At 59.4% G+C, this 27,335-nt stretch overlaps 9 protein-coding genes and 1 pseudogene across 9 annotated transcripts in view; 3 read left to right on the top strand and 7 right to left on the bottom strand.

Moving 5' to 3' along the window:
- ACA1_269440 (uncharacterized protein) overlaps nucleotides 1-35 on the top strand; it is a gene marked incomplete at both ends in the record, with an annotated part of 661 nt that extends 626 nt beyond the window's left edge. Inside the window, one exon of the mRNA XM_004341560.1 lies at nucleotides 1-35. This exon is cut by the window's left edge and continues 164 nt beyond it. Within this exon, the coding sequence (XP_004341608.1) occupies nucleotides 1-35 (35 nt within the window).
- On the bottom strand, nucleotides 21-823 carry ACA1_269430 (uncharacterized protein; the record flags this gene model as incomplete). Its single annotated transcript, XM_004341559.1, is given in 6 exon segments — nucleotides 21-27; nucleotides 41-83; nucleotides 177-303; nucleotides 379-474; nucleotides 580-665; nucleotides 754-823. 6 exon segments carry the CDS (start codon nucleotides 821-823, stop codon nucleotides 21-23), a joined length of 429 nt encoding a protein of 142 aa, XP_004341607.1.
- A 466-nt stretch (nucleotides 824-1,289) lies between these two features.
- On the top strand, nucleotides 1,290-3,915 carry ACA1_269420 (annotated as a pseudogene).
- A 1,122-nt stretch (nucleotides 3,916-5,037) lies between these two features.
- On the bottom strand, nucleotides 5,038-7,357 carry ACA1_269410 (PH domain containing protein; the record flags this gene model as incomplete). Its single annotated transcript, XM_004341558.1, has 10 exons — nucleotides 5,038-5,212; nucleotides 5,287-5,422; nucleotides 5,494-5,604; nucleotides 5,732-5,810; nucleotides 5,876-6,007; nucleotides 6,092-6,249; nucleotides 6,372-6,438; nucleotides 6,545-6,647; nucleotides 6,734-6,963; nucleotides 7,085-7,357. The coding sequence occupies 10 exons, from the start codon at nucleotides 7,355-7,357 to the stop codon at nucleotides 5,038-5,040; spliced, it is 1,464 nt and encodes a 487-aa protein (XP_004341606.1).
- Nucleotides 7,358-7,721: 364 nt separating this feature from the next.
- On the bottom strand, nucleotides 7,722-8,399 carry ACA1_269400 (uncharacterized protein; the record flags this gene model as incomplete). The annotated part of the gene is made up of 1 exon (XM_004341557.1): nucleotides 7,722-8,399. The coding sequence occupies one exon, from the start codon at nucleotides 8,397-8,399 to the stop codon at nucleotides 7,722-7,724; it is 678 nt and encodes a 225-aa protein (XP_004341605.1).
- A 130-nt stretch (nucleotides 8,400-8,529) lies between these two features.
- Nucleotides 8,530-10,705, bottom strand: ACA1_269390 (hydrolase, alpha/beta fold domain containing protein; the record flags this gene model as incomplete). Its single annotated transcript, XM_004341556.1, has 11 exons — nucleotides 8,530-8,754; nucleotides 8,875-8,928; nucleotides 9,011-9,073; nucleotides 9,222-9,357; nucleotides 9,427-9,515; nucleotides 9,647-9,720; nucleotides 9,838-9,915; nucleotides 10,064-10,149; nucleotides 10,219-10,307; nucleotides 10,414-10,451; nucleotides 10,531-10,705. 11 exons carry the CDS (start codon nucleotides 10,703-10,705, stop codon nucleotides 8,530-8,532), a joined length of 1,107 nt encoding a protein of 368 aa, XP_004341604.1.
- Nucleotides 10,706-11,161: 456 nt separating this feature from the next.
- ACA1_269380 (uncharacterized protein) lies at nucleotides 11,162-13,712 on the bottom strand (the record flags this gene model as incomplete). The annotated part of the gene is made up of 4 exons (XM_004341555.1): nucleotides 11,162-12,823; nucleotides 12,957-13,081; nucleotides 13,184-13,214; nucleotides 13,329-13,712. 4 exons carry the CDS (start codon nucleotides 13,710-13,712, stop codon nucleotides 11,162-11,164), a joined length of 2,202 nt encoding a protein of 733 aa, XP_004341603.1.
- Nucleotides 13,713-14,204: 492 nt separating this feature from the next.
- On the bottom strand, nucleotides 14,205-18,551 carry ACA1_269370 (uncharacterized protein; the record flags this gene model as incomplete). The annotated part of the gene is made up of 9 exons (XM_004341554.1): nucleotides 14,205-14,338; nucleotides 14,399-14,448; nucleotides 14,557-14,614; nucleotides 14,715-14,806; nucleotides 14,932-16,162; nucleotides 16,284-16,388; nucleotides 16,577-16,918; nucleotides 16,959-17,182; nucleotides 17,239-18,551. 9 exons carry the CDS (start codon nucleotides 18,549-18,551, stop codon nucleotides 14,205-14,207), a joined length of 3,549 nt encoding a protein of 1,182 aa, XP_004341602.1.
- A 1,093-nt stretch (nucleotides 18,552-19,644) lies between these two features.
- Nucleotides 19,645-20,320, bottom strand: ACA1_269360 (uncharacterized protein; the record flags this gene model as incomplete). The annotated part of the gene is made up of 4 exons (XM_004341553.1): nucleotides 19,645-19,820; nucleotides 19,886-20,018; nucleotides 20,060-20,151; nucleotides 20,281-20,320. 4 exons carry the CDS (start codon nucleotides 20,318-20,320, stop codon nucleotides 19,645-19,647), a joined length of 441 nt encoding a protein of 146 aa, XP_004341601.1.
- Nucleotides 20,321-20,741: 421 nt separating this feature from the next.
- Nucleotides 20,742-27,301, top strand: ACA1_269350 (phosphoribosylformylglycinamidine synthase; the record flags this gene model as incomplete). The annotated part of the gene is given in 28 exon segments (XM_004341552.1): nucleotides 20,742-20,808; nucleotides 20,889-21,007; nucleotides 21,047-21,073; nucleotides 21,183-21,316; nucleotides 21,417-21,549; nucleotides 21,675-21,794; nucleotides 21,902-21,990; nucleotides 22,082-22,177; nucleotides 22,251-22,387; nucleotides 22,461-22,526; nucleotides 22,650-22,737; nucleotides 22,754-22,764; nucleotides 22,829-22,920; nucleotides 23,017-23,347; nucleotides 23,459-23,586; nucleotides 23,682-23,783; nucleotides 23,886-23,976; nucleotides 24,082-24,335; nucleotides 24,456-24,664; nucleotides 24,766-24,928; nucleotides 25,034-25,217; nucleotides 25,351-25,627; nucleotides 25,701-25,794; nucleotides 25,878-25,987; nucleotides 26,070-26,262; nucleotides 26,456-26,714; nucleotides 26,837-26,981; nucleotides 27,076-27,301. The coding sequence occupies 28 exon segments, from the start codon at nucleotides 20,742-20,744 to the stop codon at nucleotides 27,299-27,301; spliced, it is 3,945 nt and encodes a 1,314-aa protein (XP_004341600.1).
- Nucleotides 27,302-27,335: the final 34 nt, after the last annotated feature.

Here is a 27,335-nt window from a genome sequence, read left to right as displayed (position 1 = left end):
AATGTGGTTCTGCTTCTCGTTCACCGTCTGAATGATGTACATGATGCGCTCCCGCAACTCATTCTCGAGCTTCTCTCGCGCTTCTGCACACCCGACGAAGACGAAGAGAATCGTGTGTGTGAGTGAGCACGCCAGGTTGGTTGTAAGGAGTGTTGGTTGTTGGTTGGTTGTTGTACCTGGCGTTTCGACTGGCGAGTCCTCCTTGAGGATGATGAAGAAGACCCACTGCTCAAAGCAGATCTTTTCCTCGACCTTGCGGAACCAGGCCTTCTTCGATCGCGTCTCAAAAAACGACAGCACCAACTGATCGTACATGCCGCACACACCGGTCAGATACCACACAACACACGGCACACGCGGCACACGCGGCACACGCACCTGGGCTCTTCGATCCTCCCTTTCGGCGAGGGTCGTGCGGAAGGTCTTGATTTGTTCCTCGACGTACTGGTGCACCGTCACGTCGTCGCACCTTACCTGCGCTCATAAAAGAGATGAATTATTAAAAATATAAATATAAATAGAATATAAATAGAATATAAATATGGAGTAGATGAATGCAAAGTGATTTTCTGTATGTACATATTCAAAGTCGAGCGTGTCGATGATTTCCTCCTTGGGATAGACCAGTCCGAACGCCCGATTGAAGAGCACGGTGTGGAGCATGCCTGCAGGGCACGAGCGCAACAAGGGCAGTCGATCTTGAGCCGCTACACATTGCATAATAAATAACGGCACGGGGGGGGGGAGACGTACAGCGCAAAACGTCGCTGAGATGCTTGCTCTCCACTTCTAATTGCTTGATGGAAAATTGCTGAACGTTCATCTCGAGTTTGATGATTAATTAATCGCCTTTGTGTCCGTCCGTCCGCCCTTCTTTACTTGCTCGTCTCAATGGTTGAATTGCTGAATTATTTGCTTTTAATTAAAATAATTCCTTACGATGTGGTCTCCTCTTGCGTCCTTTCGGCGGACTCCAGTTGTTGTGGTTTCTTCTTCGAAAGTGATAGCCAGGCGAAAAGAAGCCGAGAAAAAAGAGGTAAACCGCAGAAGAAAACAATACCCTCCATCCCCACGTTCGCTACACTCTTGCATCTTCAAGGCTCGGCACCTCAGCTCCTTTACATTGCACACGCGTGTCTGTCACGAGGTACCCCCATATCCATCCATCAATGTGGGATTTTGTTTTTCCCCTCCATTGTTCTTATTTAAGATTTGAGTAAAGATCTTTTATGTGATGTGTCCTCAACAATCAAACTGCTCCACCCTCTCTTGATTTGAAAAGGGTGCAGATGAGGGTTACGCCATTTGCTGGCGGGAGCCCACGACCATCGCTGCCCCCCGGCCGCTCCACGTCATTGCCGGCTCTGGCCACGTCATCAGGCCCGACCGCCGCCGCCGCCGCCAACGATGGGCCGCGCGAGCTGTTCCTGGCCTTCTACGCCATGACCCACCGCGACGAGCCCGAGCTCGTCGAGCGCGTGCGGCAGTACGTCGCCGACGGCGGCGACCTCAACGTGCGCGACAAGACCGGGTGGGGCTACCTCAACGTACGCTCCACGCCACCCCACGCCACGCCACGCCACTATGATACACACTGCCGCAGGGATCCTCACATGGCCACCGTGTGCCTTGCGTGGGCGTGTCATGTGTCGTGTCGTGTCGTGTCGTGTCGTGTCGTGTCGTGTCGTGTCGTGCGTATAGTATGCGGCGTTCAACAATTGGCTCGAGGTGGCGCAGGCGCTCCTGGAATCGCGAGCCGACCCAAACCTGACAGACGACAGCGGCTATACACCACTCCATGTACCACACACGACACACACACGACACACAGAAGGGTGCTGACTGTTCTTGTCGTGCCAGTGGGCGGTGAAGCACGAGTCGGAGGCGATGGTGGGCATGCTGATGGAGTTCGGCGCCGATCCGTGTTCGCGCAACCTCTTCGGCAAGACGCCCGTCCAGCTGGCCTCGCCTCCCATCCAACACCTCATCCGCCAGTACCTCGAGGCACGCACACGCACACGCACACGACACAATGCGCGGAATGTTGACAATGTGACGCGGCTCGCTATCAGGACCCAGAGATCATGGACCCGTTCCCGGCGGCGTCGAGGCGAGAGGGCGATGAGGGACTACACCACAGTCCCTCATCGCCCTCTCGCATGCCCATCACAGGTAATCCGCCCTTTTTACTACTCAGCCAAAGCTATTCTCACCACACCACACCACACCACACCACCACCACCGACAAAACGTAACACAACACAGGAAAGAAGGTGAGGAAGAAGAAGGGCGACTTTGTGAAGAGCTACCTCGATCTGAGCGACCCCGGCACGCGCACGTGGTACCGGGAGAAGGCGCGCCGGTCGTGGCTCTCCATCAAGAACCTCCTCGCCAACCAGATCCTCCAACTCTTCCTCCAGATCCTCCTCTGCCTCCTCGTCGAAGTCTTCCAGGTACCGCACACACTCACCGCACACACCGCACACACCACACACACACTGCACTGATATGTCACACACATGTAACTAATATCGTTAAATGTATCTAAATTGTGGTTGCATAGGAGCAACTGAAACGGACGTTGCAGGTGGTGCTGATCATTCCGTTCAATTTTTGGTATTCGAACATCCTGCCGGTGCTGTCCTACCTGGTGCCCACGTCGGTGCTGGGTCCGCTCGCGCACGTGCTGCAGCAGAAGCTCGTGCCGCTCGTGGTCGTCCTGTCGCAGCCCTTCCTGGCCCTCACCCTCTCCCTCTTCTCCCTCGTCCGCTTCCTCCTCTGGCCCCTGGCCCACCTCTTCGGCGCCTTCCTCTGGCCCCTCTCCAAATTCCTCTTCCAACTCACCCTCGACTGGTACCGCACACGCACACGCACACGCACACGCACACGCACACGCACACGCACACGCAAAACCGCACACAAGACACTAATGCGTTTGTGTGTGTGTGTGTGTGCGACGACTATAGTCTGGGGCTGCTGGTGCGGCCGATGCTGCAGCTGGTGCAGTGGCAGGCGGGGCTGGTGTGGGACTCGCTGGTGCTGCCGCTGCTGTCGGCCCTGTACCGGGTGGCGCTCGAGCGGTCAAAGCCCATCGTCGACTTCCTGGTCGACAAGGTCGGGTGGCCCCTGGTCAAGAAGATCGCGCCGCACCTCCAGCAGAAGGAGCTCCTCAAGAAGCTCGCCTACCCCTTCGTCACCGGCTTCTCCCACATCCAAACGTACCGCCACCTTAAAATCCCTACACGCCCGCCACCTTAAGTAAGGCCCACCCACTTCAACCACGTTAACGTGGACGATGACGTCACATCATCATGGATGGGCGTGCCAGGTATTTGCTGCCGAATTGGTTTTTGACGAATGTGGAGATCTTCATCTGCCACCTGTTCGGGCACACCTACAACTCGACGGTGCTGACGAAGGACAAGGACATCGCGCTCGTGGTGGTGGTCTCGTTCATCCTCATGCTCGAGCTGCTCGTGATCCTGTTCGGCTACGTGGTCAAGGGCTGCTACCTGTTCGTGTGGTGGTGGATGCACGACTTCCCGGTCGGGCGCCTCCTGGCGCCGGGCTTCGTCAACGCCTTCTTCGCCCGCACCTACGCCACCCTCGCCGCCACGGCCGACGCTGCCACGTCATCATCGTCGTCTTCGTGGACCTACCGCGACATCTTCGTCTGGTGGCCCAACATCGGTACATGTGCCGCCTGCGATCTATCTGTGATTGATCGTTTGTGTGCTGATCACGACACACACGACACGACACGACACGACAGCGCATCATGAGCTGGGTGCGGCGTTGTGCATCATAGTGGTGCTGACGACGACGATGGTGGTGTGCGTGGTGACGCTCTTCCGGGTGCTCTACCTCGTCGCGCGCATCATCCGCAAGAGGTGGCGCAAGCGCAAAGCCGACTAAGCGCGCGCGTGTGCCGGCCTCCTCCTCCTTCTCCCCAATTTTGATCAGCCATTGGGCCACCAGACGCGCTCCACAAGAGAGAACACCGTTTAGACACAACTCGGTTGGTGTTTGTTGTACAGAAGTCATTTGTTTAGAAATAAATCTACACGAAATAAACAACATTCGTGCCTCACAACGTCGGCGACGATGGCACCGCCGGCTCTGTCGGCAGTGCGGGGGAACAGGGCAGGTGGAGCGAATGCCCGGAGTGGTGGTGGTGGCTGGGGCGAGAGGAGTACGACGAGGGCGACAGGGAAGGAATGCCGAGTTCTGGCCACGCCGCTGTGTCGGACGACCACGGAGCCGTGGAGAACGACGAAGGGGCAATTGCCTTCCGTGGCGATGATCGCGAAGTGTTGGTCGCGGCTGCTGCTGTGGTGGTGGTTGAAGCGGGAGAAGTGGCGAGTGGCGGTGCGTGTGGGGCGAGCAGCGCTGTGGTGGGGTTCTCCCCATCATCCACGGTGCGCGCCGGCGGGTCGCGTCGCCACTCGCAGTGCTCGTCCTGCATGAAGGACAAGTAGTCCAGAAACTCCAGCATCTCGCCCCTGCGCATATGTACGAACGGAGTGAGTTGGCGTAGACCACACGAGGGAAAGATCGAAGCTGAAGAAGAACGAAGTTGCGGGGGGGGGCAGAAAGGGGTTATTTGATTGAGACCATTGCTGGGTTTGCGGGTTGGCCATCAAAGCGGCAGTACGGGTGGTCGATGCAGCCGCTGGCAAAGTTGACGTGTTGTCATAACGAGGTGTGGCGGACGTTGACGCCGACGTGTTATGGGGGCTCTGGTCTGCGTGCATCGACGCTCCCTCTCTTCACTTGCCGCTGAAAGAGAGAAGAGGCAAAGGGGGGAAGAAAAGAAAACGAAGACAACAAGGTCCGAAGCTCGGCAGAGGTCATGCCGTAACAGGGTTTGAGGTGCGAGAAAGGCAAAGACGCAATCCTTTCCACCAACTGCCGCCCGCTTCCCCAAAGGGAACAGACCACGTGCGGGTTTACCCAATGACCGAAATTCATCCGAGCACTCGCAGTGCAGGACATTTTTATCTATTTTATATAATATAAGAAATATGATATGTATACTTACTTGTTGAGGACCAGGATGGTGGTCTTGCCTACCTTGATGAGGTCGCCGGCCCGCAGGACAGTGCGGTCGGTGACGCGCACCTTGTTGATCTTGCTGCCTCCCTTCGAGCCCATGTCGCAGAACACGAGCTTGTCGCCCAGCGCGTCGATGCTGCAGTGCTCACGCGACAACCTACCAACGCCACACACACGCACACGTGAGCTGTGTGTCGTGTATCGTATCGTGTGCCGTGTTGCGTGACCCACCTGGAATCGTTGACAGCGATCTCATTGACCGACGAGCGCCCGATGGTCATGGAGGGCTTCTTGATGCTGTAGCTCTTCTGCTTGGCCTGCGACGTCACCACCAGAACCGCGTTCTTGGGGTTGATGCTCCCAGGCCCTGTTCAGCACCGCGCGCCACGTCACACTCAGCCGGTACGACAAAGGGGGCGTTGGGAGGGGGGCAGGCACCTCCTTCGGCGTCGCTAAGGCTGAGCAGCGGCACCCCGTCGGGGTAGAGCTCCTCGTGCTTGCCGCCGATCTGGAAGTGGGCCAGAGCCGCGGCCACACCCTTGACGCTCTCTATGGTATGCCAGAGGCCCACGGCCGGCCAGGGCGTGTGAGCACTCCATTGGGGCTGCTGGTGTGTGATGTGTCGTGTCTTGTTGTGGTCTTATCGTGTCGTGTGTGGTGGTGGGTCGGCACCAACCTGAGATCTTCTCGCCGGTGGAGAGCTTGGGCTTGGCTTTGTTCCGCTCGATGGCGTTGACCCACTCCTCCATCGCCACCTAAAGAAGAAGAAGTCATTTCAATCAGCAGACGAGATTACATGCTTGTTGCGTTGGGGGGGTACCTTGTGCTTGGCCTTGATGACGTAGCTGACGAGCGGGGTGGTGATTTGGAAGAGGCCCTGGTCATCGGGGTGCCCGTCCACATCGTGTTCGATGGTGGCGAACTTGAGCGGGATCGCCCTGATGAATTTGTGCTGCACGCACACACACCGACATTGTTGTCAACACATTGTGCTACATTAAGGCAATATGGTGATATAATGGTGGATGGCACGTACCCCCTTGTCGCTGGGCCAGTGGTAGAGGACCTTGCCCTGCAGAATGAATCGGTGCTTGCGCCACCCGTCCTCGGCGCTGCCGCTCTCCACGAGCAGCGTGCCGCTCTTGTCCCTCTTGTGCTTCCACGCGTCCTCGAACAGACCGTTCTGCTCCAGGGCTGGTCCCATCGAAACGCAGTCAGTTCACATTGTCATCACCACCATCACCTTCATCACACAAGGACTTCCGATGATGACTGTAAGAGTAAGAATCGAGAAGAAGGAAAGAAGAAGAAGAAACCGTTGAGGAGATTCTGGCACTTGACCAGGTAGCCCGAGTACTGCTGCTTGAGCAAAACGCTCACTTCCTGGAATAGTGGAGGTGGTAAGATATATATTCACATTTATTTTTATGTTTACATAAGCCGAGAAGAGTTGAGGTGAGAGGCGCCGACAAGGGCGGGCGAAGCGCACCTCGGCCACGACGGCGCTCGTGTCGTACTGCGAGCCCAGGAGGTCCTTAACGTAGGTCGTGATGACGCCCGCCCAGCGGCCGAGCTCGTCGTCGTCCACAGCACTGGACCACTCGGGCGATGAGCAACGTACAACTATCAACAGCACGAGAAGACGAAGAAGAAGAGAAGAGAAGAAGTTGGTGCGTACGCGAGCATGACCACGCTCTTGCGGGTGAAGACGCGGAGGAAGGTCTTGCTGGTGGGCACGTCGTCGGTCTTCTTCATGGCCTCGAGGTTGGTCTCCTGCTGCTTCTTGCTGAACTCCTCTCCGTGGACGAAGGTGACCTTGAGCAGGCTCTTGGCGTTGGGGTCGTCGTTCAGCGTGCGCAGCACGGACTTGACCTTGCCCGGCACGATCGCCGGCAGCTTGCTCGTGCCCTGATACACAGCCACACACGCCACACACACCACCACACCACACACAAGCGCGCGCGGCCCAAGAAACAGCGTGGCCGGACTCCTTCAGCGATGGCGATGATAGAATGGGTGGTGTGCGTACCACGTGGTCCTGGCTCTTGTAGGCGTAGAGGTTCCACTGTTCGTGGACATCGCTGTAGCGCCACTCGAACCACCTCTTCTTCCACCCGCGATAGCCCTTCTGGGACCACAGCCAGCCCTGCGTCTGGGTGGAAGACACCATGAGGCCCTCGCGGTTCACCACGGGCAGGGGCGTCTTGAGCAGCGCGAGGTGCTGGCCGATCTCGTGTGCCAGCTTCTTGCTCGAGGAGGACCCCTCGGGCAGATAGGATCCTTGATGATCAAGGGCCACCATTGACGTCAACAGGCTGGATCCTGACTCCTCTTCATCATCTTCTCTTCTCATCGTTCTACTTGCTTGCAGGGCTCACTACAAACAAACAAACAAACACAAAGTGTCAATAGACGAAGAACAATCGAAGGATGTGCGTGTAAGTACCCTTGGTGGAATCTGCTAAGGTGTCTTCTTGCTGAAAGGACCTGGTTTGGTAAATCGATCCAAATTGGTGCAGATCTGCAAGAAGCAGAAATAAGGGCATACGCATTGAAAAGATTTATTTAGTGTGGCTATGGCCGGTAAGGGGAAGGAGAATGAAACAAGTCTTCATCGTTTCAACGCTTCTAGTGAAGATGGAATTGCGTCCCGGTTCTTGCCATCATCAGGGCAGAGCACCGTCGAGCGTCCACGAAAGCTCCAGCAGCTCGGCAGCCAACGACTTCGCGTCTTCGCCGAGGTCGCGGTTGAGGTCGGCAGTAAGATCGTCGAGCAGAGGAACATCGCCAAATTCCAACATCGACGAGTCGTAGGGCATGGGCTCGAACGCGACGTTCAGCTTCGCTGCCTGGTCGAAATCGGTCGTGTCCTCGACGGCGGGTCCAGTCCAGATGTCGATCGAGAGACCGTTCGTCCAGTTCTTGGGCAGGCGCGGTGCATCTTCGAAGATGGGCACGACCTTCTTCGGGTAGGGCTGCTCGATGTCGGGCACCCGTCTCTTGGTCGAAGTTGTGGCGGGCCTCGCTACCTTGGTCGCTACGCGAGGAGCGCCTCCCGATGGCTTCACCATCTCGATGTGGGTGGCCTTGGGGGTCCTCTGGGCGCTGACGGTGTTGGTGAGGTTGGATAACGCTACGCGGCCCGTCTTGGGGGTCTGCTGGCTCAGCTTCGACACCGACAGGTTCTCACCGTTTACCGCCTTCAGCGCCATTCGTTTCCTCTGCATCGGCTGCTCGCCCTTCCCCCCGCCATTCTTGCTGTGCATCTTTGCCAGATTGTTCTCCTTCTCCGCTGCAGGGGCGCGAGCGAGCATAGGCGAGTCGAAGTGGATCATGGTCGCCATCTTCGCGAAGAATTAATCCAATCCAATGCTTTCCGAGGCTGTGCGATCGCGTCTTGAATGTGTAGCAGAACCCAGCAAACGCAACTTGCCTATCTGGCCGTTTGTTTTGGCGGGAAACGCAGCCAGGCAACTACGACCGTGGCAGGGCGGCGAAGATCTCCACACGAGTGAAGTCGTAGATGCCGTCGTCCCCTGTACAATGGCCTTCAACAGCCACGGCTTCAACAGTCACGGCTTCACTTCCGTCACTGCTGTCGACGCTGGCGGTGCTGGCTTCAGGCTCCACACCCGTCTTCTTGCCCGCCATTGTTTGCTGTGGTGGGTCCACGAGCGTGTCGTCATCAGTGAAGTGTTCCTTTCCAAACCACAAAGAGAGAAGAGAGAAGAGAGAAGAGAGAAGAGAGAGAGAGAGAGAGAGAGAGAGNNAGAGAGAAGAGAGAAGAGAGAAGAGAGAAGAGAGAAGAGAGTCAAGTACCACAAAGTGGGTGTGTAGCAGCTCGTTGAACTCCTGGTAACGTTCGATGTTGATCTGGGAGCGTGCGCGCAGCAGAAGAACGTGATCATCTTTAGATCCAGCCCACCCTGCAATGAAACGGAACAGGTATGCATACCATGTGGCCACCCTCCAGGACCTGGAAGTCGGCTCGCAGGAATCGGGCCAGCATGTGCGAATTCTGGGGCCGCACCAGCTGAATGAACAACAAGCAACCCACGTTTCATGATGAGTGCCAGCCATTCTGATGATGAGAAGGTGAAGACTTGTGTGGGTGTGTGGGTGTGTGTGTGTGTGTGTGTCGGCCGCAATGCAATCGTTTGTGTTACCCGATCTTCGGTGCCGGTGAGGATGAGCACGGGATAGTGGGCTTCGCGTAACACTTCGAGACGCTTGGTGGACACGTAGTGTCGCATCACCGCGAGCGTGTGGCCTACCACCGAGAGCAGATGCGGCCCCCAGTACCTATTTCCCAGCGTGGTCACGTCATTCAACACCACTCGACAGCTCACACAAGATAGGGCATGAGCGTACCGCGCGGCGTGCCAGTCGTAGGTGGGCTGGAAATGTTCGCCGACGAACTTTTTGGAGAAGTTGAGGTTGAGCAACGCCTTGAGCTTACCCTGGAGAGAGGAAAGCGTTGCGTCAATCATCACCACATCTGCAGCAAAATAAATGTTAACTTTCAAACAACAGCAATGAAAACAACAAAGAAGAACAAATAAAAAGAATGAAAGGGAAGAAGTGTGCCCACGTCTTTGCTTCGCGCTTTGGCGTAGGACAGGAGGTGAGGCCAACCCGAGATGGGCGAGATCCCCATCGGTCCTCCTGTGACAGGTCAGGTGGTGGTTCGTGTCGTGTGTATGTGTGCAGGACAGTGTGAGGGCGTGCCGCGACAAAGACAGGAGGAGGCGGAAGAGGAAGAAGAGGAACTTGAGCGCGTACCCGCGTGCGTTACGGCGAGGGTGAGAGAAAGGAATCGCTTGGGATCGAGCAACGCCAGCTCCTGCGCAATCATGCCCCCTATACACGGCATAATAGCATATACATGCTGCATGTGAGTGATATGCGGTTGTCGTGGGCGTGTGTGTGTGGTGTTTGGTGGTGTGTGGTGGTGTTTGGTGTGATGTGTGTGTGTGCGCGCGCGTGGTGTGCGTGTCGTGGTCTGCACCCATAGACAGGCCGACGAGGTGAATGCTGTCGTGCCATCCCAGGTGGTCCAACAGGTCCCGTGCATCCTCGGCAAACAAGCGCGTGCTGAACAAAGAAATAAAGCGAAGGTGAGGCTCGATCCAGTCGTGCGGTAGCCGCGGGGAGGCTGCGTACCTGAGGTTCACGTAGGTGCACCGCGTCTTGCCGCAACAGCGGTTATCAAACACGCACAGCTGATAGTCACCGAGCTTGGCGAAGTATTCCTGGTACGTACATAAGACATAACCACCAACCCCCCCCTGTGTCAATGACAGCACTTCTCAGTCCGGTGCAGCGAAGGAAAGACGTTGTGTGGAAGGCGGAGCTTACGATCTGGTGGTCCCACGCAGCGCACGTCGTGCAGAACCCTGTACGTTTGATAAAGATTATTACTATGCAAAATAAATAAATATTGTAATCGCATAGCATTAGATCGTCTGGCCGGACCTGTGATGAAGAGGATCTTTTGTGTGGCCTCGGGATTGCCGTGCAGCTCGTAGTAGATGCTGCACGAAGGCGCACTGTCGTTTCGATTCTTGTGCACCTCCGCGAACCCGAGGGATGTGGTGGGTCCATTGAGCACCTCTCGTCGTTGTTCCCCATCCTCTGCCAGCGATTCCATGTCTCGGGAGCTGAGATGTGAATACCAGCCAGCACTGCTACTTTGATGCTTCTTGGATGAAACCGTACTTGCGATGGACAACTTTTTCTACTTTGTCTGAGCTTGTGCGTTCTGGAGACGTTGGAGCGTGGTGGTTAGAGTCGCGAGCTCGTTTCCTCACGTTCTTCGTTGACTCATGCTTCAACCTCGCTGACGCATCGTGCTCGTGTGCATGACGTCCGATGAAGGTTGTCCCCGGGCTTCCGCAGTCGACCTTGTTGATGGGTTCATCAAGAGGAGAAGAGAAGACAGCGATCAATAAATAGTAATAAATTAGTACAGGTCTATTCATCTTCAAAAGCCAGGATCGGGAGCTCCAGCCGAAGAGAGCTGGACCCTCTTGCTCGCGTCGCCATTCTCACTTTCTCTACAACTCGCTTCTCTCGCATGCATCTTTCTCTCGTGACATGTGATCTCTCACGTCTTCTTCTTGTTGGGATTCTTGTTGTTGCCCTTGCTGCCGCTCTCCTCGTCTTCGCTCTCCTTCTTGGCCGCGGCCTTTCGCTTCTCCTCCCGCCCGGCGCTGCTGCCCTCGGCCTCGTTCGCCATTCCCTTCTTCCCCTTCTTCTCTTTCTCCTTCTCCTTCTCTTTCTCGCCCTCCGTCTCCTTTCGTCTTCGTTCTTTTCGCTGCCGTCGCACCCGCTCCAGCTCCTTCCGCATGCGCTCGAGTTCGTTCTGCTGCTTCCGGATCTTCTCCTCCTGGGCCTTGTTCTTCCTCTGCGCCTTCTTCAGCTTCTTCTTCAGCTCCCCGCCACTGCTGCTGCTGCCATCGGAGCTCTCGGCTCCTCCGTTGAACGCTCCTCCGTTGATTCGGTCCTTACCGCTCGTGTCGGGCTCCGGCTCGCTGTAGCTGAGAACCGACGCGCCCGAGCCCCTGCGCGCGTCGGTGGCGCTCGACTGCCGGCGCACCGCCTCCTTACTGTGGTCGCTGGTGCGCTGCTTGTTGTTGTGCTTGTTCTTGCCCTTCTTCTTGTCCTTGTTCCTCTTCTCGTTGGAGGACTGATGATGGTCGTCCTTCTCGTCGCCCGTTGTCTCGCCGCCGCCCTTCAGCTTCTCCATGAAGTGCATCTTGAAGTTCTTGGGCATCGTGCCGCGCCGGTCCAGGTGCGCGTCGTCCTCGTCCTCGTCCCCCTGTTCGTTGCCGTTGTCGCCCCCCTTCTCGTGCGCGCCCTTCTTCTCCCGCTTCTTCTCGGCCTTCTGCTTCCGCTTCTTCTCGGCCTTCTCCCGCTTCTTCTCCGCCTTGGCCGACGACGACGACGACGACTTGTCGTCCGACTCGGACTCGGACTCGGCCGCCGTCGCTGCGGTGGTGCGGCCCTGGTGCACGAGCGGCGCCCGGCGTCGGAGCGACGAATAGAACCGGCCCACGTACAGGCCGGGCTTCTTGAGCGGCCGGGGCGTCGCCTGGCTCTGCTTGGCGTCGTCGTCGCTGACGTCATCATCGTCGTCGTCATCGTCGATCCCGGCGCGCGCGCTCTCCTTGGCCACGCCCAGCACGCTGGCCCGCTTCAGCTTCTTCTGCTCCTTCCGGCTCCGGGCCGGCGGCAGCGCTGACGTGCCGCGCCGCACGGGCAGCGCGCCGACGCTCTTCGACGCCTCGCTCACTTTGCTCGGCTTCGGCGGCACGAACGACAACGACACCGACGACGAGTTCGACGGCGAATCGGTGTCGGGGTTGATGTGGTGGTTGTTGTTGGTTTTGGTATTGCCGCGCTTCGACACACGCTCGCCGGCGCCGTTGTCCTCTCGCTCGGACACGCCGTTGCTCTCGGTCATGTCGGAGATGTCCTGCTCCTCGTCGCCCATCGTGGACGGCATCCGCCCGATCTTTTCTCCGCCCGGCTGGCTGGGCTCAGCGGGAGAAGGCCGGGCGGCGGCATCGCTGTTCTGTGGGCGAGGGGCGCTGTGCTGCTGCTCGTCGTGGTCCCGGTGCTCCGCGGCCTTCGCCGCTGCAGCGGCAGCAGCCCCGGCGTCGGCCTTCTCCTCCTCGTAGTCGTCGTCGTCGTCTTCTTCTTCGGAGGGCACCTCGAGCACCAGCGAGTCCAACGCCTCGCCCTCGATCTCGCGCCATAGACTGATCTGCGCCGAGTGAATTCGCGCGCGCGTGGCCACACAACCACCGCGCTCTGCGTTTGAGCATTCACCCACAACCCTAACAGCCGCACGCACCACCGCACCAACAGAGGAAAAAGAAGGAGCCGGCAAGCGGTACCGCTTCCTGGTGCTTCTTGTCGAGCAGCTCCTCCTCCTTGCGCCGCTTTTCGATCAGCGTGAGCGCAGGGCACGACGACCAGATGCCCGGGTCGCCAGCCGACTCGGTGGCGGGGTCGGGCAGCACTGCGCGTGCGCAGAGAACCACGCGTGGTGAGCTTACGGCAAAGAAGGAAGACAAGAAGACGCCAGAGAGATCGAGCGAGCGCATGGGGGCTGTGATGGTACCTGGAGTGACGGGGTCTCCTCGCGCTGGCAGCTGATAGAGCAGAACGAACGTAGAAAGAGAACAATCAATCATTGGAATTAAATCTTTCACAGCATGAAAAGTACAGCGAGATTCGCGAATGATGATGATGAAGATGAGCAGTACCTCGTCGGTGGAGCCTGCCCATGTGTCTGCCCTTCGGAGGGTGGGAGGAGAGGGCATCCTTGTCGGGGCTGGGGGCTCGCCGTTGCCCTCGCCATCGATTCCTTTGCTCTTCGGGGGGCGTAGAGTTCGGAAGTGGTTCTTGGACATGATCTGCGACCCAACGCCGAGGCTGGCCTTGCGGCTCCCGGCCCCATTGAACATCAGCAGCGATTTGCCGACGCCGCTGTCGGGGACAGACAGGGACGAGGCAGATGCAGATGCAGAGACGGTGGGGGCGGTCATAGGCTCCTCACTCTTTGTAGGTGCTGGGCCAACGGTGGCGCCACGTTGTCGGAAGTAGTCTTTCGACATGACGCCGCTCCCCTTTGACATGAAGCGTTCCATCTCGAACTTCTGCTCTCTTTCCTTTGGTTCGATTTACTGCTTCGCGATGGAGATTTGATTTATCCCACCAGCATTTGGTGATATGAATGTCGTAGTAGAATCGAGAATCGTCTTAGGATTTTTCCGATTTCCAGAATGGGCTGCAGGCGTTCTATCCAAGAGTTCAGAAAGCTGGAGAAGAACGAACGGCAGCGATCAAATGTCGTTCGGTGGTCTGGTTCAACCGCCCGGTTGTTACGGCTTCCATTTTTTTGCCGACCAGCTCTTTTTTGTTGCTTGCTGCGTCACGCCTTTTGGTCCAACAACACTCAAAGGCAGCATTGAGGGAAAGTACTCAATGCGCACAGAAAGAGAGGGAGACAAAACTTGTATATTCACAGGTCACTCTAAGACCCCACAATCACTGAGTGTCAAAACCGTCTTGCGAAGAACGCAAAACGCAAAAAAAAACAAAAAAAAACAAAAAAATCAGGGGCGCGACGACAGTGATCGTCACTGCCTCGGAGCGGTGCTGTCGTCTCCGATGCTGTCACCGCTGGTGCTGTCGTGGCTCAGCTGTACCAAAGTGAAGCATTCGTTGCTGACCGCCTCGTTTACTACGAGGTCCCTGCCGACGGTGAAAGCTCCTGTGGAGAGTCCGATGAGATCAATGTAGCAATGTAGTACTTGCTTCGGTGAGTGCGTACCATGGCGGTCATACACTCGAAACAGCTTGGGGGACATGGCCTTCACGCCCCTGCGTGTCGCACACCAGCGCAGGAGAGGAGAGGAGAGGAGAAGGGCATGGTGAGCGTTGTCTCTACAATGATAGAATAAAATACAATGAAACGTGTGTCCAACGCACCAGTGCTCCATGCCGAGCTTCTTGAGGCCGCTGAAGGTCAAGCCCTTGTTCACCCGAACTAACGAGTCAGAGAGAAAGGAAGAGAGAAGCAAGACTGTGAGAATACGATTTCATAGCCACAGATTTGTGGAAGCGTCGATAGAGCAGGGGGCAAGTACTGGGCACTGTCTCGTTGCCCTTGCGAAGCTGTACGTAGAATCGAATGCGGTGCTCGCCGCCGTCACTCTCCGCATTCTGGCCCGACGAACCGCTGCCGGTAAGGAGAGAAAGAGAGCGAGACAGAGCGAGCGGGAGAGATAGAGAAGTTGAGTCAGAACAAAAGCTGCACATCACACAATCTAGACGCGAGATGATGTGTTGTTTTGGTTAATGTACCTGGGGTGCGGGCTCGCTGCGTCGGTCGAGCCCAATTGAGTCTGCAGGCAGTTGGTACCATCGTGGGGACTGCTCTGGGCGCCACTGGGCGGGGTCGCGCGAAACGGGGGCGTCGCTGTCGGGAGGCGCTGTCCGCTGTACGACACGAACGGCGACCGCGTGGGCGCTGCCGCCGACGTCGGCATGAGCCTGGCGTTGAGGGATTGGGCGTCAAATGTCGGCGTCGGCGTTGGCACCCGACGGGAGTCGCCTATGTTGTGGGAGTAGGTCTTGCCGGACGCCAGCACCACGTCCACAGTGTCCAGGTTCGTCACCAGCACAGGCAGGTTGGAGCCATCGCCCGACTTGGAGCCCATATCGTCGCCGGCCGCACCCAGACCCGGAGTCTTCTCACCGGACTCGTGTGGCAGCGGGGAGGGAGAGTAGTAGGGCGAGACGTCGTCGGCTGGAAAACTGAGAAAGGGGGCGTAGCCTCCGCCCGAGAGCTCGCCGAAGGGGTCCTGCTCGTGGGGGTGCACCATGAACATGTCGAGCGGCGACGTAGGCAGGCCAAAATAGTTGGCATGGTGGTGGTGAACGTAGGGATGGCTCTGGTGAGGCTGCTGCTTGTAGGCGCCGCCGCCCGAATGCACGTCGCTGGCGTCGATGTTGAACTCCCGTAGTATGTCGCTGAAGGGCGACACCAGGTGACTTCGGACGCCACCGGAGTCGCTGCTGCTCAGGTTGGCGCCCAGCTGCATGCCGAGCTCCGACGGGCTGCCTTCTTCGCCCTCCCTGCCGTGGAAGAACTGCGGCTCCCGCTGTGTCTCGGTCGTGCGCTCGTCGGTGATCGTCGGCAGGTCGGTAGTCGCCGACTGCGGGTCGTCCGCTGCAGGAGACATGAGTAAGATGGGAGCCGGCGCGTCATGGATCGTGACGACGGTTGCCACTGTCGGCTCGCTCGGCGGCACAGTTTTCGCCATCGGGGAGAGCGGACCGGCCTGATGGGGCGACTGTAAAGGCGGCGGCAGGGGCGAGGCGAGGGCCTCGCGCTGCTGCTTGGCGTCGAAGTAGTTGGTGCACGTGGCCAGGAAGCCCTGGTAGCCCTCCTCGAGGCCCCCCATCGGGATGCTGGGCCGCGGCAGGGGCGGCAGCACCAGTTGCGCCGGCGATGGCGATGGCGACGGTGACTTGCGAGCAGTCGCTCCTTGCGCCATCTCTGCCGCAGAATCAAGCAGCGTCGTGAAGCCGTCTGAATGCACGCAACCGCACACGCACACATTAGAACGACACGATACGACACGACCAACGACACGACCAACGACACGACGACACACGCGCCCAAGAGAAGGTGCGGCAAGGTGTAGGCGTACCGAGCATCTTTTCGAGCTGAGGCAACCCCTCCTTGCCCCCTCCTTTGTCTTCCGGATGTGCACCACCGCTGCCTACGCCGGCGAAGGCGGCCTTGGCCTGGATGGCTGGCGATGCCGGTCGCGAGGATGACGACGGCGATGACGGCGTGTCGATGCCTGCCGACGCCCGGTCCCCCCTTGTCTTGCCTGTTTCGCAAAATTCGGTCGTTGGTCGTGTCGTGTTGTCGTGTCGTGTCGTGTCGTGTCGTGTCGTGTCGTGTCGTGTCGTGTCGTGTCGTGTCGTGTCCCCGTACCGGCAGTCCGACTGCGCAGGGTGGGCTTGTCGCCTTCGGCGGACTCAGCCATGCTTACCGGCGTCAATCGCCGTCTCTTGTGGAGCGCCTTCAGGTTCGTCCGATTCCGGCGTCCAGAGGTTTGCGCTCCCTCGCGCTTCTCATTCGTCGTAATTCCCTCGTCATCATCGCCTTCGAGTCCCTCCTCCTCCTCCTCTTTATCGTAAGTCTCCCGCTTCGTCTCTCTCTTTCGCTTCCGCTTCTTCTTCTGCTCGTCCCCTGATTCCTTCTTCCGTCTCTTCTTGGGCTCCTTTTCGTTCTTTCCCTCTTTCTCTTTCTCGTCGTCCGCCAAAGCCACCACGTCTGCCGAAGTATGCTGGCCTGCCGCTGCTGTCTGCTGGACCTGCCCGCCCGACGCCCTGGCCACTCGAGGCTTCGATTTTGTCGACAACGATGACGCTGCCGACGATGACGTGGCAGGCGACAGTGGCCATGAGTGCGGTGGCGTGCTCGCGGGTGTAGCGATCGTCACCGGCGTGGCCGATCGACTGTCGTCGCTGGCCGACTGCAGTCCATGGCTGTCGGCCCGGCGCCTCTTCGTGGCTCTCGCCCCGGCGAGCTTCTCCGCTGCCGGCGGAGTGGCTGGCCCAGCGCTGGCGCTCTTGTGTGAGCGGCCTACGGACCTCTTTCGCTTCACCGGCGGCTCTGCCGCGGGCTCAGCCCTGCCTTTCTTCGGCCGGCCTCGCCGTTTGGGAACAACCGTCGCTATGGCCGTGGCCGATGGTGGCAACTCTATGGCGTCGTCGGCCTTGTGCTTGGTGCCGTCGGCCAGAGGTGCGTCGATGGGCACCATGCTGTAGCTGGCCGAGGGCACGGGCTTCGAGTCGGGTACAATGACGACCGGCGGCTGCTGCACCGTCGTGGTCGCCACCGGCGGCAGTGGCGGCTGGGGCAGGTTGACCCGGGGCAGGATCAGGGTGAAGGGCGGGGGGTTGGTGGGACGCGAGTAAGTCTTGAAGGCCGACGGCGTCGATGTCGTCGACGACGGCGACGGAGACAAGGTCGACGCCAAGGGAAGCGGCGTGAGCCCGCCACGGCTGGCGGGCGGCTGCTGGCTGTCGCGGCCCATGATGGGGGCAGCGAGCATCATGGTGCCGCCGTGCACCGCCGACGAAGTCAGGCTCTCGTCCACCTCATCCTCGTTGGCGGCCGCGGCCACCACAGCCGCCTTCTTGGCCTCGAGGACCTTGGTTTCGTCTTTCTTCGTCGCCGCTGCCGGCTGTTTCTTCTTCTTTTGCAGCTGCCGCCTGGCCTGCTTCCTCGCCTCTCGCTCACGCTTGGCCTGCTCCTTGGCCTCCTGCTTCCTCGCTCTCTCTCGCTCCCGCGCCGTCTCCTTATGTACAGACGCCTTCCTCGCCGACTTCTCCTTCTCCTTCTCCTCCTTCTCCTTCATGTGGTTGTCGTTTCGCTCTTCTCGTCCGTTCGCCCTCTCGTCTCGCTTAACTGTTTCTCCCGCCTTCTCTTTCTCTTTCGCCTCTCGCTCCATCTTCTCTTCTTCTTCTTTCGCTTTCGCTCTCTCGTTCTTCTCCTTCGCCTCTCGCTTCTCGTGCCCCACCCGCTCGTCCGTGTCCTTGGCCCTCTTCTCGGTCTTCTCCTGCGCGGCCTTTGCCCTGGCCCTGGCCTCCCGCTCCCGCTCCCCGGCCTCCTTGGCCGCCCGCGCGGCCTTCTCCAGCCGCTCCTCGCGAGCCTTCTGCCGCTCCTCCCGCTCCAGCTCCTCCCGCTTGCGCTCCTCATGCTCCCGCGCCTCCTTCTCGCTGTCCAACCGCTCCAGCATGCTCAGTCGCCTGCTCGCCGGCGTCTCCTTTTTCGTTGCTGGCGCAGCGCTGCCCACGACAGCGGCGGTGGAGTTGAGTGCGCGCCGCTTGTCGCGGAGGTCCTGCAGATCGGCTTCGCGCTTGGCCGCGGCTTGTTTCTCCTGGGCTAGGACCTTGGCCATTTTCGTAGTCAAGATCCGGCGCTTCCGCGTAGGGCTGGCGGTGGGTGACGCGGCGGCGGTGGGGGCGGCGGCGACCGAGGTGGCCGCCACCTGGGCCAGCCCGCCCACGGCATCGCTCTCCGTAGTCGACGGGCCGAGCTTGGCCTCTGCCGTCGTTGCCGCGGCCGCCGCGGCGTGGGTGCCGTTGGTGGCGGTCGAGTCGGTGTCCCGTCGAGTCGAGTGAACTGATGGCGATACAGGCGCCGCCGGCTGGTGGGTGGTGGACGCCTGGGACTTGGTGACTGCGGCCGTTGGGCTGGGGCACACCGTCGCGGACTGGACGTCCGCCTTGAGAGTGGTGGTCTTGGTGGTCGTCGGCGACGTCTTTTCTCGGCGCGTCGTCGCTGCTGTGTCGGCGGTCGGGTCAGACGTGGCCGCGGCTTGCTCCCTGCCGGCTCCCTGCTGGGGCGGAAGCTCGGCACCGGCGGCCTTCTTGCTCCTCTTGGGGTCCGTAGTTGTTGAATCCGACGCCGCCGCCGGGATCGCTGCTGGCGGTTGCTCTGCCACCTCGGCCTGCTGCTTCACGTCTCCTGGCGGCGCTGCGACCGCTGGCCCGGCCACACTAATTGTGTTGGCCTTGGTCGTCGAGTCGATGGCGGCGATGGTCTTCTCTACGACCACGGCGGAATCACCTGGCGGCGGCGACAGACACGAGGCCGTGCCCGTTGCAGCTGCAGCACCCGCCGGTGTGACCTTCTCCGGCTTCACCTTCACCTGCCGCTTCGGTGCACTGCTGTTTGCTTCCACAGCCGGCGCGCTAAGCGTTGACGGTGAAGACGGAATAGACGGGTTAGGTGCAGGTGCTGGAGGCTGCACTGTCGGCACTATTGGTGCCTGTGCCGGTGCTGGTGTGAGTGGCGACGGTGTGATTGACGAGGTTGGAGGCAGTTCCGGCGGTGGCAGTACTGCTGTGATTTGGCAGGAGGGTCCCTGCGCTGGCGGCATCAGCGCCCGAATGGTGGGCGACAGGTCGACGAGTCCTGGTGCTCGGGCCAAGAGCGGTGGTGGTGCCGCCGCTTCTGGCGGGGTCGGGACTTCGGGCCGAGCTGAAAGGTTAAGAGGTATTCGGGGCGCTGGTGGGAGGATCGGCGACATCGCGGCAGGTGCGGTGATGGCCGGTGCGTGTGCGGGAGCTGCGGGGGGCGAGGAGGCTGCTGGCGCCGATGGAGAAGACGCCATCAACGAAGTCCTCAGCGAAGCTGGCCAGCGCGGCAGGGCGGTCAGTCTGGGCTGCGGAAGTGGGTGTGCCGTCAGTTTCGGTGTGTGTGGCGTTGGCGTTGGGTGCCTGGCAGCACTGTCGCTGGGTTGAGTGCTGTTGTGGGTGGTGGTGAGAGTGCAGACGCTGCTGGTGTCGCCGGTGCTGTTGGTGCGCCAGTCAAGGGAGAGGCCGACGCGGGAGGGACAAGTGGCTTGGTTGTGCTGGACTGGCTGAGTATAAAGTCAACGGCGAAGAGGCCCTTGTTGCGCACCAGTTCGGGCTTTCGCACGCGTTTGCTGGTGATGTCGGCTGTCTTGAAGCGGCGGGTGCCGTGGGGTGGCGGACCCGCCGAGTTGGAGCCCCCTGAACCGATGGAAGTGATATTATCAAAAATTGAAAATAAAAGGGGCGCAGCTGAAAGTTGTTGACAGATGCGTTGAGAAGAAATGATGATTTTGATTGAAAGAGTGGCAGATTTGCGGAATTGAGTACCTCCAGAAGTCGAAGTGGCGGGGTCACCAGGCTTATCCATGATAGAGCAGCAGCAAGAGGCAGCAAGGCCACCCGCCTCTTCAGCTCTGGCTCCTCGTTGGTTTGTTTGGCAGGGGCTGGAGATGTGGCAGTCGTAAAAGAACGTCCCTTCTGTGTAAAGGGCCAAACAGCCCACTTTTGGTAAGCTGCAGGGAAATACTATTTTCACAACGTTCCTTTTTCCTGATGCGAGCACAATTTGTGCAACGCCGCGAATTGTGACTACCCACAGAAGAGCGGGTGAGGACCTCTGGCTCTATGCTGGCAACTTCTGTCAGAAGAGCGAACCACACTCCGCATCGCCAGAGCTGGTACGACAACAACTCCGCACTGCGATCTTCGCTCATCCATCTCGCTACGTTTGCTGTGTGGTTCGCGATTCTCACGCTTATCGCGCAAACAGATCAGCACTCCACATAAAGATGCAGTCCGATTCCGCGGCTCTACTCCACTATTACCGCACGCCCGGTCTTCTGCCATCACAGCAAGGTACCATCAGCAACTGCACCCTGCCAGCTTGCTACAAATCTGTACGCGGAGATTAAATCAAATTTCAAACGCAAACGCAGGCAAGATAAAAGAAAAGCTGGCGCTGGCTGCTGGCGACGCGCACCGCATCGTGAGCTTCGAGACCGAGTACTGCTTCAACGTGCAGACCGCGCACGCCCTCGACGAGCAGCAGCAGCGAGTGCTGCGCTGGCTGCTCCGCGAGACATTTGAACCGCAGAACTTTGGCAGCACCTCCTTCCTCAAGGTATGACACACGCACACAACCGGGCACCGCACACACACACACACATGGCACGCACGCATACACGCGCCAATGTACGCGTGCCAGGATCTTGACCGTACTCTCGTTGTAGGGGGAGGGATCGCACGTGTACACGTTCGAGATCGGGCCTCGCCTGAGCTTCGCCACGGCCTGGTCTACCAATGCCGTGGCCATCTGCCATGCCAGCGGCCTCACTTCCATCCAACGTGTCGAGCGGAGCCGACGGTACCGTCCGCTCCACACACACACACACAGACACAGACACAGACACCACGACACACAACACGGAGCCACTCACACGGCCGTCGTGGCGCCCTCCAAACAGGATCCAGTTTGCTGTCGACAAAGAGCTGTCGCAGGAGCAGATCCAGCGATTCGTGGCCTCCATCCACGACAAGATGACCGAGTGCGTCTACGCGGAGCCGCTCCAGTCCTTCGAGACCAACATCAAGCCCGAGGTACGTGTCGTGTCGTTGGTCGTGTCGTGTCGTGTCGTTGGTCGTGTCGTTGGTCGTGTCGTTGGTCGTGTCGTGTCGTGTCGTGTCACACACGAGGCTAAAACAAAGAACTGGCACCACCACAGGGCTGGACGGTGATCCGCATCATGGAGGAGGGCAGGGCCGCCCTGGAGAAGGTGAACAAGGAGATGGGTCTGGCCCTGGACGACTGGGATCTGGACTACTACACCAAGCTGTTCACCGAGGTCCGTTGTGACACGACACGACATCACCCCCCCCCCAGCTTCTCTTTTCCACTCAACTCCGCAGAGTGTGCACTCACAATCGCAATTTACGTTTCGGTCACCCGCAGGAGATGAAGCGCAATCCGACGTCGGTGGAGGCCTTCGACATCTCCCAGTCCAACAGCGAACACTCGCGACACTGGTTCTTCAAGGGGCGGTACGTCCCATTGCTCTTCTCACTCCCCTTCGCCAATCATGGATGATTGGTCGCTTTGGATTAACTGATCGTTGTCCCGTCGTGCCATTAGGCTGGTGATCGACGGACAGGAAGTAGAGGAGTCGCTGATGGACCTGGTCATCCGAACACTCGAGGCCAACCCCAACAACTCTCTCATTGCCTTCCGGTAGATTTCACTCAACATTCTACGACATATTGCGTAAGAACCGACTGATGTTCTTCTGTGACATGTGCAACAGCGACAATTCGTCGACGATGAAGGGCTATCCGATCAAGGCACTCCTGCCCTCCAAGCCCGGCGAGCCGGGACCCATGGAGGTCAAGGCCGTCGACTACGACGTCCTCCTCACCGCCGAAACCCACAACTTCCCCACTGGTATGTTGCACATTCCACACCATATTTTCCTCGCATTCCAGACACACAGATGTACTGACACTTTTTTTGCCAGGTGTTGCACCGTTCCCTGGCGCCGAGACCGGAACCGGCGGCCGCATTCGCGACACTCATGCCACTGGTATGCGGCCGCTATCTTATCTATCGCCACCACACGTGTCGGCTGCCTGAGGAGCTCCATTCTCACTCTCTTCGTTTTCGTTTTCGTTTTGATTTTGATTTTCGTTTGAATGCAACCGACAAGGTCGTGGGTCGTTGGTGGTGGCCGGCACGGCGGGGTACTGTGTGGGCAACCTCAACATCCCGGACTACCCGCTCGCGTGGGAGGACCAGTACAAGGACTGGAAGTACCCGGCCAAGTTCGCCAGCCCGCTCCAGATCGAGCTCGAGGCCTCCAACGGCGCCAGCGACTACGGCAACAAGTTCGGCGAGCCCCTCATCGCCGGCTTCACCCGCTCCTTCGGCATGCGCCTCCCCAACGGCGAGCGCCGCGAATTCATGAAGGCACCGCACGCGTTCCCACAGCAGCCTTGCATGCCATCAACTAACATGTCGCACACGCCACACGACACACACCGATACACCGACACACGACACGCACACGCACACAGCCGATCATGTTCACGGGCGGACTCGGGCAGATGGACCACAAGCACGTGGAGAAGGCCAAGCCCGAGAAGGGCATGCTGGTGGTCAAGCTGGGCGGGCCGGCCTACCGCATCGGCGTGGGCGGCGGCGCCGCGTCGTCCATGGTCCAGGGCACCAACGCCGAGGAGCTCGACTTCCAGGCCGTCCAGCGGGGCGACGCCGAGATGGGGCAGAAGGTCAACCGGGTGATCCGCACCTGCGTCGAGCTGGGCGACCGCAACCCCATCGTGTCCATCCACGACCAGGGCGCCGGCGGCAACGGCAACGTGCTCAAGGAAATCGTCGAGCCTGAGGGTGCACGCATTGGTATGCTTTACATTCTTTCGGCGAACTGGCGTGTGTGTGTGTGTCGTGCGTCGAGCGTGTCGGTGTGGGGGAAGCTCGCTTTAACGTGAGGAATTTCAGAAATTCGGTCGATCCATCTGGGCGACCACACACTGTCGGTGATGGAGATCTGGGGCGCCGAGTACCAGGAGAACGACGCCCTCCTCCTCAAGAAGGAGGACGCCCCGCTCTTCGACAGCATCTGCCACGTACCCACCCACACGCTCATTCGAGCATGCCCGGACTCGCTCGCATGCGAAGACTCACCGGGTTGGTTGGTTGGTTGGTTATGGTTGGTTGACAGCGCGAGGACTGTCCCTACGCCGTGGTGGGCGTGGTCAGCGGCGATGGCCACCTGATCCTGCACGACGAAAAGGACGACACCGTCCCGCTCGACCTCGATTTGGTTCCCCTCCCTTTCTTCCTTGGTGTCGTGTGTGTAGTGTGCGTCGTGTGCACTGTCGTCGAGTGGTAGAGATTAACTGGCCTTGATGCGCTCTTGACACAGGACGCCTTCCTGGCCAAGATGCCCCGCAAGACGTTCGTCTCCGACCGCCTCAAGTTCGAGCACACGCCCTTCGTCCTGCCATCGTCCCTCGGTACCCTCCATTCCATTTCTCTCTATTTCCTCTCTTTCCTCTTTTTTTCTCTTTCTTTCTGGTTCGCCGATTGTTGTCGACTCACGTGTGCGTGTGTCCTTGAAGATGCGACCAACCCGCAGGCGGTGGTGTCGGGGGTGCTGTCGCGCGTGCTGCGCCTGCTGAGCGTGGGCTCCAAGCGCTTCCTCACCACCAAGGTCGATCGGTCCGTGACGGGCCTCATCGCCCAGCAGCAGTGCGTGGGGCCGCTCCACATCCCGCTGGCCGACTACGCCGTCGTGGCCCAGTCCTACGAGGGCCTCACCGGCGGCGTCACCGCCATCGGCGAGCAGCCCATCAAGGGCCTCACCCACCCGCAGGTACGCACACGCCGTACGAACACACAATTTTACAATCTATTTACCGATGCCGAGGCTGACGTGCGTCGTGTCGTGTCGTGTGCTGTATGTCGTGTCGTGTCGTGTCGTGTCGCGAAAAAGGCGATGGCGCGGATGTCGGTCGGCGAGATGCTGACCAACATCGTGTGGGCCAAGCTCAGCGGGCTGGGCGACATCAAGTGCAGCGGCAACTGGATGTGGGCAGCCAAGCTGCCGCACGAGGGCGCCGCCCTCTACGACGCCTGCAAGGCCATGAGCGAGATGATGATCCAGCTCGGCATCGCCATCGACGGCGGCAAGGACAGCCTTAGGTAAACCACCGTCTTATCATTACTTTCAATACGAGAGTATATATGTTGGCATGCTATATTGATATGTTGATATATTGCTGAACATGTGTGCGTGTGAGCAGCATGGCGGCGCTGGCGGGCGGGGAGACGGTGAAGGCGCCCGGCACGCTGGTGGTGTCTGGCTACTGCACGACGCCCGACTTCTCCAAGAAGGTCACCCCCGACCTCAAGGGCCCGCTGGCCGGCATCCCCTCCACGCTGCTCCTCATCGACCTCGGAGCCAACGTAAACCCCACCGACCCCCGCACAATTGGCGTGTTGCATGGCAACAGCCCAGGATCTGAACAATGTCTCACCCATCACACGTGACCGCGATCGCGATCTCTGCAGAAGAACCGCATTGGCGGATCGGCGCTGGGTCAGGTGTACAACCAGCTGGGCGGTGAGGTGCCCGACGTGGACGACGTGGACCAGCTGAAGAAGGCGTTCCTTGCCGTCCAGGAATTGCTCGACCAGCGCAAGGTCCTCGCCGGCCACGACCGCAGCGACGGCGGACTCATCACCACCCTCCTCGGTACGAATTGACCCCTTTGTTCTGCAGCGTCTATGGATTGCAGTGTCTGACGTGTGTGCGGCGTGGTCGTGTCGTTGGTCGTGTCGTTGGTCGTGTCGTTGGTCGTGTCGTTGGTCGTGTCGTGTCATAACAGAGATGGCCTATGCCGGTAACTGCGGCATCAGCGTCACGCTCAACTCGGAGCAGTACGAGGGCGAAGAGCTGGCGATGACGATCGTGCGCACCCTGTTCGCCGAGGAGCTGGGCCTGGTGCTTGAGGTGCGCGCCGACCACGCCGACGAGGTGGTGAGCTTCCTCCACGGCCAGGGCCTGCGCCACGTCATCACGCTGGGCACCACCACGCGCGACGACCGCATCAAGCTCACCTCCAACGGCCACCTCATCATCGACCAGCCCATGACCCAGCTCAGGTGCGCCCTGACCCATTCTTACGGTCCACATTTTAATGGGCTTGCTGACGTGGAATGCGCATTGGCATGAAAGGAATGTGTGGGAGGAGACGTCGTTCCAGCTGGACAAGCGCCAGGCCAACCCCAAGTGCGTCGAGGAGGAACGGACCGGCCTCGCTTCACGCCAGGTACCACCGATCTTCGCCCCCCCACACCACCAATTCCTCTCTCCTCTCCCCGCCTCGTCTGATGTGCGTGTGCGGCGCGGTAGGCTCCCGACTACCGCCTCACCTTCGAACCTCGCCCTACGCCGTCGGCCTGGTTCGCCAGCCAAAAGCCCCGCGTCGCCGTGCTGCGCGAGGAGGGCTCCAACGGTGACAGGTACGCTGCGAACGACACGACACACACGACACACGACTAACGACACGAGCATCTAAACGCGTTGGTGATGTGACGTGTGCAGGGAGATGGCGGGCGCGTTCAACGCCGCGGGCTTCGAGGCGTGGGACGTGAAGATGAAGGACCTGCTCGAGGACAAGGTCTCGCTCTCCCAATTCCGTGGCATCGCCTTCGTCGGCGGATTCAGCTATGCCGACGTGATGGACTCGGGCAAGGGCTGGGCTGGTCTCATCCACTTCAACAAGAAGCTGCTCGAGGTAATATGACAGGCCCGCTCGCTCATCGTGTGTGTGGTGTGTGCTAACACCACGACACACACACACGACACACACGACACACACGACACGACACGACACGACACGACACGACACGACACGACACGACACGACACGACACGACACGACCAACGACACATACGATACATACGACACGACACACAACACACCACAGGAATTCCAAGCGTTTTACCGGAGGAAGGACACGTTCTCGCTGGGCATCTGCAACGGGTGCCAGCTGATGGCGCTGCTGGGCGCCATTCCCTTCCCCAAGTACTACGAGCAGACCACCCTGGAGGCCGACGGCGCCAGCGATGCCGAGGAGGCCTGGTTCCAATCGCAACCGCGCTTCATCCACAACGAGTCCGAGCGATTCGAGTCCCGCTTCGTCACCCTCAAGATCATGGAAGACAACCCGTCCATCTTCCTCAAGGGTTCTCTCTCTCTCTCTCTCACCCACACACACCATCATCATCATCCAACTATTACAAGAATGCAATTTATTTACCTGTGTGTCGTGCTGCCGTGTGCGTATCGTGTGTCGTGTGTCGTGCAGGAATGGAGGGATCGTCGCTGGGCTGCTGGTCGTCGCACGGGGAGGGCAAGGTGCACTTCCCGAGCAAGGCCATTGAAGAGCAGGTCCTCCAGCAGCATCTCGCCCCCATCCGCTACGTCGACGACCACAACCGCCCCACCGAGACGTACGTCGGACCCCGTCGTCGCCTCTCGTCGAGCCAGAAACTCACTGTCTCGTTGGTCGTGTCGTGTCGTTGGTCGTGTCGTGTCGTGTCGCAGGTATCCGTTCAACCCGAACGGCTCGATGCAGGGCATTGCGGCGCTGTGCTCGCCCGACGGCCGTCACATGGCGATCATGCCCCACCCGGAGCGCACGTTCCTCAGGTGGCAGTGGGCGTGGATGCCCCACGAGTGGAAGGAGGAGACCGTGCCCGTGTCGCCCTGGCTCCACCTCTTCCAGAACGCCCGCCGCTGGTGCGACGACACCACCGCCACCCAACAGTGAGTGGATGGATCAGCTCAGGTGCACCAGTTGGTTT

Source organism: Acanthamoeba castellanii, assembly GCF_000313135.1.
Source record: "Acanthamoeba castellanii str. Neff unplaced genomic scaffold scf7180000084770, whole genome shotgun sequence".
Taxonomy (NCBI): Eukaryota; Discosea; order Longamoebia; family Acanthamoebidae; genus Acanthamoeba; species Acanthamoeba castellanii.
Note: the sequence above shows the minus strand (reverse complement) of the source record. Positions and strands in the feature narration are given on the sequence as shown.